Consider the following 12,484-nt stretch of genomic DNA (forward strand, 5'->3'; position numbering starts at 1 on the left):
TAACATAAGTAACTGTAGAGAGGTAAAGAAAAAAAACTTCCATAAATGTTTGGCTTCATACCAAATAGGCAAAGGAATTGGAATTTTCAGAATAATGTGTTACAGAAAGTTTCCTTAAAAAGAGCCACATGTAACATTAATGTCATGCTCTATAAAGTAAGAATATCAGAAAATTACACTCTTATGTGATGCCACATTTTTAAGATGGTGGTTAGAATTTTACATGTATGTAGCTGAATTACTATGGAGAAAATTTATACCAAAAAGAATGTAATTTGCAATTCAGAGTGCTTAAATAGTCATAGTTCTTTACATATCAGAATTACTTGAGACTTGTCATTACTTTATGAGCTTTGTGCTTATAAGTGGACTTACAGATTTGGATTTACTCCATCAAACTAGAGGAAAATTTGTCTAAGGGTTAGTCTAATACAGAGTAATTTTCACAAAGAAAAATACTCTAAACAGGTTCAGTATTCTCTTGAATTAGAAAAGTATAACCTAAAAATTGATGAATTGTTCTTTTTTTAGCCTAAGACTAGAATTAGAAATAATAGTGCTTTTCAAATTTTAAGATTATAAGATTATATATCATATTGCTCCAAAAATGCTACTTAAAAGTCTTCTTAATTTATGGGAAAGTTGCTACAAACTCTAATTTAGTCTGAAAGGATTAATTTTTCTTCTTTGAGGGAGCATCAGTAACGACTCACTATTGGGACTTTTGTCACTATAAGATAAAAATTACTTGGTGTGAGTGTATATATTACTTTCTACTCTTTTAAAAGTTTTTCCCTCCATTTTGATTTTTAGTATGTTAAAATAAACATACAAACACTGAATCTATAGTGTATCTATAAATATATTACATGTATATAAACATACATGTGTTTACATATTTGGGGCATTTAAAATGGATATTATTGTACTGTAATATTAATACATTTTTACTTCATAGTTTAAAGGACTGAATATCATTCAATCATGTGACCTTTTAAACATTTTTTACTTTTCTCAAGAATTTTCCTTTTAAAGAATGGCATTGTCATATGCTATTACAATTTTGTATCGAGAGAAATTTTGAAAAATCTAACAAAATTGTACATGGTTTTATTCTCCATCTAGCAATACTATCTCTAGAAATTGACCCAGAACATACACATTCCTAGATACCAAATAGCATTTCTATAAGGTTTTCCTTTATGGGCATTATCTGTAATAGGTAAAGATGAAAACAACACAGAATTTCCACCAATAGGGGACTGTTTAGTACTAATGGCTCATTCACAAAATGGGGGCTGTAGAGCCCCCTCCCCCTGCAAAAAGAGGAAACCTTAATGTTCTGGAATGGAATAGTCTCTAGACTATATTAATAAGTGAAACAATGAAGGTGTAAAGCCGTTACAATATCAATATCCCCAGAGTGGTTAATCATAAAAAAGTACCCTATTTTTCAAATTACTGTTGTCTCTACAGACTAGTTAAGGGGAACCATTTATTCTCATTAGTTGAGCTTTAATATTTCCTGGTAATTTCCCCTCCCCTGCTTCGTGTTATACTAGCTAAGAAGGACAGAGAAATATTGGGACTCTTTGTCCTCACTACATGACAAGTATTAGAGTATTATAAACTTTCATAGTAAGAGAAATGTTAGGATCGTATACTTTATGACATTTGTGTCTCTGAACATATTCAATCTATTATAGTATTCCCTTCATTTTTACTGACACTTCTTAAAATATTAAAAGGTGGATCTGTATTAGAGCTTTATTAAAAAGACGAATGTCAGGAGTCATAAAATACACGGGAACACAGATTCTAGATTTCTGAAATTTATTTCCTCTGTCTTTTTACATTCATTCAACTAGCATTTGGGAAACAGGTAACCAAACACTGAGTATCTATTAAATGTTTGTTAGCCTTAATGATTCTGAAGGCTTTTTTTAAAAAAGAACGTGTTTGGTTGGCAAATATGTATGTGCTTCTGTGTACAACATACAAGTATAGCCCTGAGTTTCCTTTCATCTCAAGATATTATACTCTTTTTCATTTATACAGTCATTTTTTAAATAAAAGTAAAGAAAGGTATTTCAGGCACTGAGATTGTAGCAGTGAAATAGACAGGTTTTCTTTCTTCGTGAACCTCATATTATAGTGGATGAGGACAGAAAATCAATTAGAAATGAAGAAATTGGTAAGAGAATTTCACACAGTGATGAGGGCCATGAGGTAGATAAGCAGAAAGATGAGATTAAGAGATGACGTCAGGTAAAATAGGAATACTTGTGTCTAGAAAGGACTCATCATGGAAGACCTGAGAATGTTGTTTTTGAGCTGTAACCTGAGTGATGGGTCAGCTGTTCACAAAACTGGAACAAGCCTCTTAACAGGAAAAATCAGATTATGAAGAACAGTCACCTTCCAGTACTGCTTGCGGCTTTAGGACTGACTCACATTAGTTTTGGTCTTGGCTTCCTACTTAAAGTCTCTATACATTCTAATCTATATATCTAATCTATATATGCACCACAGATAAATCTAAAAGAAATAAACACAAACACACAGCTTACACTGTGTTGTATTTCTACTTTAAAACTCTCTCTTAATGGCTCCCTAAGTCTTAAAGGATAAAATCCACATTCCTCAAACCAGCGTCATAGCTGCTAAAATTACATCCTGCCCTACTTATGCAATTTTAGCTCTAACTGTTCCCAGACATAAACCTTTTATTCCACTTAAGCTGCTCCAACACAAATTGCTGTTTCTTGTCTCCGTTGTTGTTCAGTGTTTTGGTTCGTTTGTTTTGTTTTTAACTGTTTTATTTAGAATGCTCCTCCCCTATAACGTCTCTCTCTCTTTAGGCCCAGCTCCACTCCCATTTGATCTGGCTACTCAAACTGGGAGTGATCTCTCTTTCTATAGAACAATTTCAGCAGTTACTGGTCCTACATAACCTATCCTGTAGTTGTCAGTACTAGATATTGTTATCAGTTCTATATATTGACATATATAGCTCCTATGTATTGACATAGAACTTACTGTCTTGTAGTATGGCTCATCTTTTCTATATTCATTTCTATCTCTCCAACCGAATTCTACATGCCTTTGAGGCAGCTGCCATATTCTATACTTCTTGGATCCTATCTTTCTTTTTATGCACATTACCTGGACAAGGAGTTCCTTTTTTTAAAGGTGAAGTATTTTGAAATGTTTAATTTCCTATCACATAAAACTGCAATAAAGTATAGAGGTTTCAAAATAATAATAATTGCAACAGATTGAAAATTCTTTTGGAGCTTTACAAAAAGGAGATTTACAAAAAGGAGAGCCAGATGGACTTACCTATTAATCATTTAGTTTTTTGGAAATGAAGAATACATAAAAAGTTGAGGAAAACTCGTTTTTTTACTCCACTTACAAAACCAGAGAAATAAAATTTTGCTAATTGGTCTTCACTCTTCACCTTGCTTTTGGTAGTAAAGTATTTAATTGGAAGTTGGGAGCCTGGAAACATTACTAATGTAAATATTTTTATTAAGTTTTAATAGCAGTTTTTACTTAGAAAGTCATAAGTAGAATGGACTTATGTTGGTATGTTGGTCTGTGTTTTTTTAATTTGTGTTTAAACATTTTACATCTTCATATTAAGTAAAATTTCCTTTCATTTTATTAATTTGGTGTCATTCATTTGTTTATTTTTGTTTTCTTCTTTTCAAGGCCCTGTGGAATCCTACATGCACTGAAGTTTTATTTAAACCAGTACATATTTCAACCTAGGTTAAATCATTATTTGATAAGAAATGTATCACAAATCTGACATGCTAAATATGAAATCAGTTTTCTATTATTTCATGTGTTAGCTATTTCTCGGAGTATGTAATACAGAAATCTTTCCATTCCAGATATTTCACACTTTTCGCATTTGTACACAATTGCATAAAATATTAATGGATGTAGATTAAGCTAACATATTCCTACCTTATTGTATTTTTAAAACAAAAATAGACTTATTTTTAAATTGTCTCTATATGCAGCTATTCTGAAGTGTAATATTCCACTTGGCAGGACATATTTTTTGTTCAACCTTCTCATCCATGTCATTTGTCTCTCTGGTTATAGTCTGTTTAATTTCACCACATATTCTATGCACATTAAGTAAGTTTCAAAACAGTGCTTCTGGTTTCTCCCATCCTAGTGTGACAGGTCTTACCGAAGAACTAAGTTACCTCTGTTTTTCCCTTGCATTGAGATCAAAAGATGAAAACAGTATGTCTTCAAACGAAATAAATCATGAAGAGTCTTATTCTAACTGTAGAAAGTAAAAAAACTTACTTCTATCTCTAAATAAGTGAAGAAAGTTTTTTGGCTATTGACCTCATATTGAGGGAAGTTTGTTGAATGTGTCATAAAAAAAACACCTGTCTCCTGGACTTGGCATCACTGCCTGATTTCTGTGTGTCCTTGTTTATTACCTTTCTGTAATAGCTCCCTTTAATTATAAGATGGCTGGGTAGCAACAAGGCACTCTTGAGTGTTGTAGTTTATTGGGAGGATAAGTGACAGAACCCAAAGGATGTCTCAGTGTTGTGGTGCAGGACAACAGAAGAGCCATAGAGCTAAGGATAGGAAAGCAGGTTTTACTGAATTCCCTATATTTTTTAAACAGGAAATGAAATAATCATGGTTAATGATGGTAACATTTAGAAATATGCTATAAAATTTCTTAAATTATTTGAATTATTATGTAACATACAATATGCATGATCAAATGTTGGGTTTAAACCATGATATTAAAATAAAACTGTAAATATATTTATTTACTTGAAAACATTGTATGTGTCCTTGTTGACTTTGCTGCTTAAAACGTCCTTTTATGATTCAAGATACAAAAACATTTTTGTTTCTCTAACAGTTTTCTAGAGTTTATTCTTTTATTCTGTTCTTATCTATTTCTATTTATTGTCTTATTTTAACATTTGAAACCCATAAATGTAGATAATGTAAGAAATTCTATTACTTGTAATAAAGCACTCCTCTGATAAAGATTTTTATCAGCTTGAATGGTCAATATCATTTTGAAGAAGAAGAAAGAATTCAATTAAAGATATTTTGACTAGGATGCAAGGGAAAAAAGAAATGTATTAGCAAGTAGATTAAGTCAATAAAGAAAGGTCCTTCTTTCCTCAAAAGCAATGTAGCAAAAATTGTCAATACAGACAAAAAAGCCACCTAACCTGAAAAGCTACCATTTTATGCTTGCTCTTTAACACCAGTAAGACATTTCAGGCTGCTTCCTCAGAAACCCCTTTTTTTTTCTTTAATGTAATTTTTCTTTTTTAATGGGATTGTGCTGAATATACATCAATGAACATGTTTCTAGGTTAATTTTACTTTCATGGTGAAATATATTCAGACTCTCCAGAAATGTTTATTATGTAGTTTGTCCATTTAACTATTAAAATGTTTTACATTTCTTTGATTACATTAAATGTGAATTAAAAATAGGGATTAATGGCATGGTTAGTTTTTAGAAAAATGTGCAAGAACCATTATAATTAGTGCACTGTATTCCAAGGTGTAACAAAACTGAGGTTGATGATTGTTTCTCAAAGAAGTAGCAAGAAGCATAAAAGTATATCTGATAGCTGCAAATAGTGCAGCATCAGTATTTATTGATGAAAGGAGCATTATGCTATACTAGTAGGCCTCCATATCTGTCTTTAATACCCTGACAATAATTAACTAAAAATAAGAGATGAACAAGCTTAATTATATTTATTTTCCAAATGAGTGAAGTGGAATTTGAAGAGGTTGAGTGACTTTCTCAAGTTCATGTAACTTTTCTAACAGACATTAAAGTTCTACATTGTGCTGTAGGTGTTTCAGATCAAAAGTCAGGATTTTGTTTTGTTTTCCTGACTTCAGAATGCTGGTGGACTGCATGATTGCAAAATTCAATACAAATTATACATGGATTACATATGTGAATATATACACACTTGTATATTATACATGCATTATATATTATTAAAGGTTGGGTTTATCTTAAATCTGCATTATAGTCTAGGCTTAATGGTGATGATATAGATTTACTATGTGAATACCTGTCTAAGATGTATAATATATGAGCTAAGGAATTTATTTTATAATATTAAGAATTATTTTTTCAAATATAAAGAAGTGCTTAGAAGGAAAACCAGGAACAGTTTTGCTAGATGTTTTGACAGTTATTAACATATATTTTATTTATGTCTTGAATCATTTTGAAAGTTTAATTTTTCATTCCCTGAAATGTATGCATGTTAAATGTTCTTATTTACAATATTTTAAAATATAAGTCACTTACCATTCTTGGTTAGATTTATGACATATACCTGTGTTTTAAATGATTTTTTAATGAAGACTCTCAAGTAAGTATATGTTACTATGCACATGTGATTTTTATTATGGAACACAAAAACTTCCTTGCTAAAGTTTTCAAAATTGCTATTTTTCATAGTTACCTAAATTTGATACTGTTTTAAATATTTGTTTATTTAGAAAACAAAATGTACTTTTCCATATTTAACTTGCTGCTAGAGGCAGGAAAGTCCAAATTTAATAACAGGATGCTTTTCATGATTTTGTGTTTTGTGCCCACATGTTCACACAGGACTCTCTAAATGCAGTTCTATCATATCTTAATTTCTTACATCTAATCACTCTTTCTAAAAGAAATCTTTGTCTTGGTGCTTTTTGGGGCAACAGTAATTGCCATTATGATATGCTGGCACGTTTAAAGAAAAAACTAATACTAATATATATTTTCAAACACATCAGTTTCATTTGATGTATGTACTTGACACAAGCCCACATGTCAATGATTGACATACATATCCTCCATTGAAAAGAACTGTTACTCTTGTTATTAATAAGCATTAAGAACTGTTAGAATTTCCCATGCCTTCCAAGTGATGTCTGTTGGATATCTAAATTTGCATAATACATTTATACCATTAATTACAATGGAGTAGAGTAGGATAGGCTGTAAAATGGAGAAAAAATGAGAGGTTAGCACTTTTCTTACTTTATTTTTTACTACAAACCAAACATCTTGAGTATATTCATTGGGTGTTCTTTTAACTCTATTTTGTGAAAGCTTTTCTCTTCTCCTCTTTGAATGCTGTATATTGATATACATAAAGGAGGTTGATGAACAGGAGGATCAAATGATAATAAAATATTTTCTGGTAAATGTTCCTAATACCTGAAAACTGTTGCATCCTTAATTTATACACATCATGGTCAGATTGTATACACACACACATATATGAAATAAGGAAACCCTTATTTTAAATTATCTTCTTACCAATTTCCTTTCTTAAAGAGGAGGAAATTTGATGAAGTAGCATATGAGTATTCCTAGGAAAGAAAGGGAAAGAGCAATGACAAATATAAATGCAAAACGGATTCTGATGAAGAAAAACGACAAAGCAAGGGTACAATGATCGTTGAATACTTCCCCTTAAGATTTAGCTTAGATTTTCTTCTAAGCTTCCAATTTTAAAAATATATATAAGACTCAAAAGATGAAAGAAGTTTCCCCTCAGCTATAAAGTAGAAGAACCAGTAGCTTAAACTTTGATAAATAGTCTGGAAGCCTTGTGTATTAATACATGTTGAATATAATGACCAGGGAGAGTGAATAAATGTCATGCCTTTTTACTCAGGCTCTTCATGGAAGATTTCTTCTTCATAAAGTTGGCAAGATTCTTGACCTGGAAAGAGATTTATGTGTATCTTTTTTTCCACTAAGAATACCAGAGTAGACTTGAAAGAACAAGTAACTTCGTTTGGCAGTAAATATGCTACACGGATTTTAATTTTCTCTGCATCATGGTTTATATAAAGTTACTGTGTTAATGTAGATTCAGGGTTTAATTTATATTACTAGTACAATTTTTATACAACTTTATGATTTTTTGGAGATCTTTATCATCATACTGCCATTTTGGTTGTAGCCACATGAATATGAAGAATAGGATCCTGAAAATTAATGAGTAATCTCTGAAAACCTAACTTTTCTGTTTTAGTAACGCAAATACAACATAAGTAAAAAATTATATATGCATAAACCCATACTCTATATTGTTTTTCTAATGCTTTTTATCATAGTGTAACCTTTAGAAGCCCCCAAAAAAACTTTAAATTAGTTTGAGTTTTAAAAGTGAAAAGCATCTTGTAGTAGAATGTGATGTATACATTGGAAACTTATTGCTAGTTTTTAATGAAAAAGAATATGCAATATCTGGTGAGCGAGCACAAAAGATCAGATGATCAAATAAGACTCATACAAATCATAGATCTTAGCCAATATCAAGCTTATACTAATCATTTCAAAGGTACTGGCCATCACGCTCCAGTGAAAGAGGAAAGAGGTCTGCCAGGTTGGGGACAGCTCTCCCAGTTCTTTTATCCCACTTTGGAATCCACTCTCTGATTCAAGCTAAGAAATCAGATTTCCAAGTGAGATTTTATGGGGTTACCTCACACAGCGGGAGAAATGTTTCATTGATGAAGTATCTTCATTTTATATCCCAACAATATGAATTCTTCAGGGAGCCATGTTCATAAAGATTCTAAGTTTATTTACTCAAATCAATCCTTAACCAGGGGCATACTGTTATAATTTCCATTGATAAGGACCCTCCTTCCAGCAGCTATTACTAGTTTATTTTCCTGGAGATCTAGTTTTTATGTTGGCAAGGTTAGAAGAGGTTACCTCCCTTCTTTTACTTCCCCTGGAGAAGAGCCAGTTGCTTTAACTCCCCCTTCTCACCTGCTCCATTTCCACAGTTCATTCTGAAAGTGATATTATATTGGAGTGGAATGAAGCCCAGTGTCCTAGATTTTTCATTTCTCTTTAATTGAAAGGAGAAGACCTTATAGAAAGTTTATCTGACCAAAATTGCACTTGTTTTGGGTTTCTCTTCTTTGTTTTCAATGTTTCAAAACAGTTTGAGGCAAGTGTTAGGAGATTGCTTTTCCTGAAGGATATGTTTCCCTTTATTTTTCACTTAAGGCAAGCTTTCGTGAATTGCAGTTTTTGAAAGTCAAGAAATTTGTGATTCAATTGGGGGAAAAAATTAAAATTCCTTAAAATAAAGTTTCTGTTAATTGATGTATGCTGTAATATACCACATAAGAGACGGTCAGCTTATTTAAATTTATATGTCATATTTAAAGTTATAAATACTTGTTTTAGTCTTTGCTTCCATTTGCTATTTATACAAAATTACTCCTGTTGGGACGACAATCCATTCAACTAATTGGAATAGAGTAAATTCTTCATTTTCTTCTTTCAGTTATGCTATATACCTCATTATGTATTTTATTGAATATAAAATGTCTAGTTTTAAGATATTTGGAATGTGGGTTTATTTATGTAAAATCTGTTGTTTTGTATTTTCATCCATTTGGCATATATAAAAAGTACACTAGAAAAATTCCCATAAGAGAAAACACATGTAAGAAAAACTGAATCCAATATCTGCAGCCTGATTTATCTGTTCTGTTGCTGTTCCACAAACAGACTGTTTTGTTTCTACCAAGTCTTAGTGCCTTTACTCACATCAGTCCCCTAACCTATAGAGCTGTTTCTTTTCTCTCAACTTGTTCACATGAAGAGGAAACCGAGTTCCATATTCCCAGGATTCTCCAGGCATAATTAAATTCTACTCTAAATCATTCTGCCGTTTAATTATGGCTACCACTTTTTTATTTTGCTATGTGTCAAGTGCTGTTTTAAAGGCTTTACATGTTTTAAGTATTAATTCTTCACAAAAGCCTATGAGGGAGCTACTGTTACGTGACACCATATTGCAAGCAAGAAAGCTGAAATACAGAGAAGTTAAGAAATTTGCACCAAATTACTTTCTAGAAAGTTAGTAGGCTGTGTTTAAGCATAGGCCCTCTGGATCTAGAGCCTGCACTTTTTAAAAATTTTTTTTTATTATTATTATTTTTTAACTTTTTAATTGAAGTATAGCTGATTTACAATGTTACCTTAGTTTGAAGTGTAAACCATACTGATTCAATGCTTTACAGAATAACTCCATTTAAAATTACTGCCAAATATTGGCTGTATTCCCTGTCCTGTACAATATATCCTTGTAGCTTACAAGCTATACGTAGTAGTTTGTAGCTTTTAATCCCTTACCCTTAGCTTGCACCTTCCCCTTCCCTCTCCCCACTGGTAACCACTAGTTTGTTCTCTGTATCTGTAAGTGTTTCTTTTTTGTTATATTCACTTGTTGGTTTTTTTTTAAGATTCCACATGTAAGTGATATCATATGGTATTTGTCTTTCTCTGTCTGACTTATTTCAGTGACATACACCCTCCAGTTTCGTCCATGTTGTTGCAAATGATAAAATTTCATTTTTATAGCTGAGTAATATTCCATTGTGTATATATATATATATATATATATATATATCACATATTCTTTATTGATTCATCTGCTGATGGACACTTAGGTTGCTTCCATATCTTGGCTATTGTAAATAACGCTTCTGTGAACTTTGGGGTGTATGCATCTTTTTGAATAGTGTTTTCATTTTCTTTGGATATATACCCAGGTGTGGAATTGCTGTAAAATATGGTAGTTCTATTTTTAGTTTCTTGAGGAACCTCTGTACATCCATGTTGGCTGCACTAATTTACATTCCCACCCACAGTGTACTAGGGTTCCCTTTTCTCCACATCTCACCAACATTTGTTGTTTGTGGGTTTTTTTGATGATGCCATTCTAGCTGGTATGAGGTGATAGCTCATTGTGGTTTTCATTTGCATTTCTCTGATGATTAGTAATGTTGAGCATTTTTCATTTTCATTGCCTGTTGGTCATCTGTATGTCTTATCTGTAAAAATGTCTATTCAGGTCGTCTTCCTATTTTTATGCAGTTTTGTTTGTTTGTTTTTTGGTATTAAGTTGTATGAATAGCTTATGTATTTTTCATGTTAATCCCTTGTTGGTCATCATTTGCAAGTATTTTCTCCCATTCAGTAGGTTGTCTTTCTATTTTGTCCATGGTTTCCTTTGCTATGCAGAACATTTTTAAGTTTAATTAGGCCCATTTGTGGGTTTTTTGGGGTTTTTGTTTTGTTTTGTTTTTTTTGGTATGCGGGCCTCTCACTGTTGTGGCCTCTCCCATTGCGGAGCACAGGCTCCGGATGCACAGGCTCAGCAATCATGGCTCACGGGCCCAGCCGCTCTGCAGCATGTGGGATCTTCCTGGACCGGGGCATGAACCCGTGTCCCATGCATTGGCAGGCAGACTCTCAACCACTGCACCACCAGGGAAGCCCCATTTGTGTATTTTTGCTTTTGTTTTCTTTACTTTAGGAGACAGATCCAAGAAGATATTGCTGTGATTTATATCAAAGAGTGTTCTGCCTATGTTTTCTTTTAGGATTTTTATGATTTCTGGTTCATAGTTAGGTCTTTAATCCATTTTCAGTTTTTTTGTATATGGTATGAGAAAATGTTCTAATTGCGTTCTTTTACATGCAGCTGCCCAGTTTTCCCAGCATCACTTATTAGCAAGACTGTCTTTTCTCCATTGTGTACTTTTGCCTTCTTTGCTGTAGACTAATTGACTGTAGGTGTGTGGGTTTATATCTGGGCTCTGTATTCTGTTCCATGGATCTATATGTCTGTTTCTTTGCCACTACTATACTGTTTTGATTTCTGTAGCTCTGTAGTATAGTATGAAGTCCATGAGCATGATGCCTCCAGCTTTGTTCTTTTTTGTCAAGATTGCTTTTGTAGTTTGGGGTTATTTGTGGTTTCATATAAATTTTAGTATTATTTGTTCTAGTCCTGTGAAAAATGTCATGAATATTTTGATAGAGATTGCACTAATTCTGTATCTTGCTTTGGGTAGTATGGCTGTTTTAATAATAATAATCCTTCTAATTCATGAACATGGGATATATTTCCATTTCTTTACTTCAGTTTCCTTCATCAATGTTTTAAGATTTACAGAGTATAGGTCCTTCACCTCCTTGGTTAAGTTTATTCCTAGGTATTTTGTTCTTTTTGATGCAATTTTAAGCATGATTGTTCTCTTGCTTTTTCTTTCTGATAGTTCATTATTAGTGTATAGAAAAGCAACAGATTTCTGTATATTAATCATATCCTGCAACTTTACTGAATTCATTTATTCTAATAGTTTTTCAGTGGAGACATTAGGGTTTTAGAAAACCCTAACGACATCATACAGTATGAGGCCATCTACAATTAGTGATAATTTTACTTCTTACCTTATAATTTGGTTGCCTCTTATTTATCTATTTATGTTTTTTCCTTGTCTGATTGCTGTGGCTGGGACTTTCAATATTATGTAAGTGAAAGTGACAGGAGTGGGCATTTTTGTTTTGGTCCTGATTTTAAAGGAAAAGCTTTGCTTTTCCCCATTAAGTATGATGTTAGCTGTGGGTTTG

General features: G+C 32.3%; 1 protein-coding gene across 3 annotated transcripts in view; it reads left to right on the forward strand.

Annotated features, from left to right (window-relative positions):
• The window catches only part of CCSER1 (coiled-coil serine rich protein 1), a 1,259,722-nt gene that overhangs the window by 701,921 nt on the left and 545,317 nt on the right, over positions 1-12,484 (forward strand). Inside the window, exon 10 of one of the 3 annotated variants that reach the window (XM_027116921.1) lies at positions 3,718-4,828. The exons of the other annotated variants lie outside the window; for them this stretch is intronic. Coding sequence (XP_026972722.1) covers positions 3,718-3,777 — 60 coding nt within the window. The 3' untranslated portion in view covers positions 3,778-4,828. Of the gene's footprint in view, positions 1-3,717; positions 4,829-12,484 lie in introns of those variants that run through there. 3 annotated transcript variants of the gene reach the window in all.

This window comes from Aethalodelphis obliquidens, unplaced genomic scaffold (genome assembly GCF_003676395.1).
Source record: "Aethalodelphis obliquidens isolate GAN/ISIS:26980383/991018 unplaced genomic scaffold, ASM367639v1 scaffold17, whole genome shotgun sequence".
In the NCBI taxonomy this organism is placed as follows: Eukaryota; Metazoa; Chordata; class Mammalia; order Artiodactyla; family Delphinidae; genus Aethalodelphis; species Aethalodelphis obliquidens.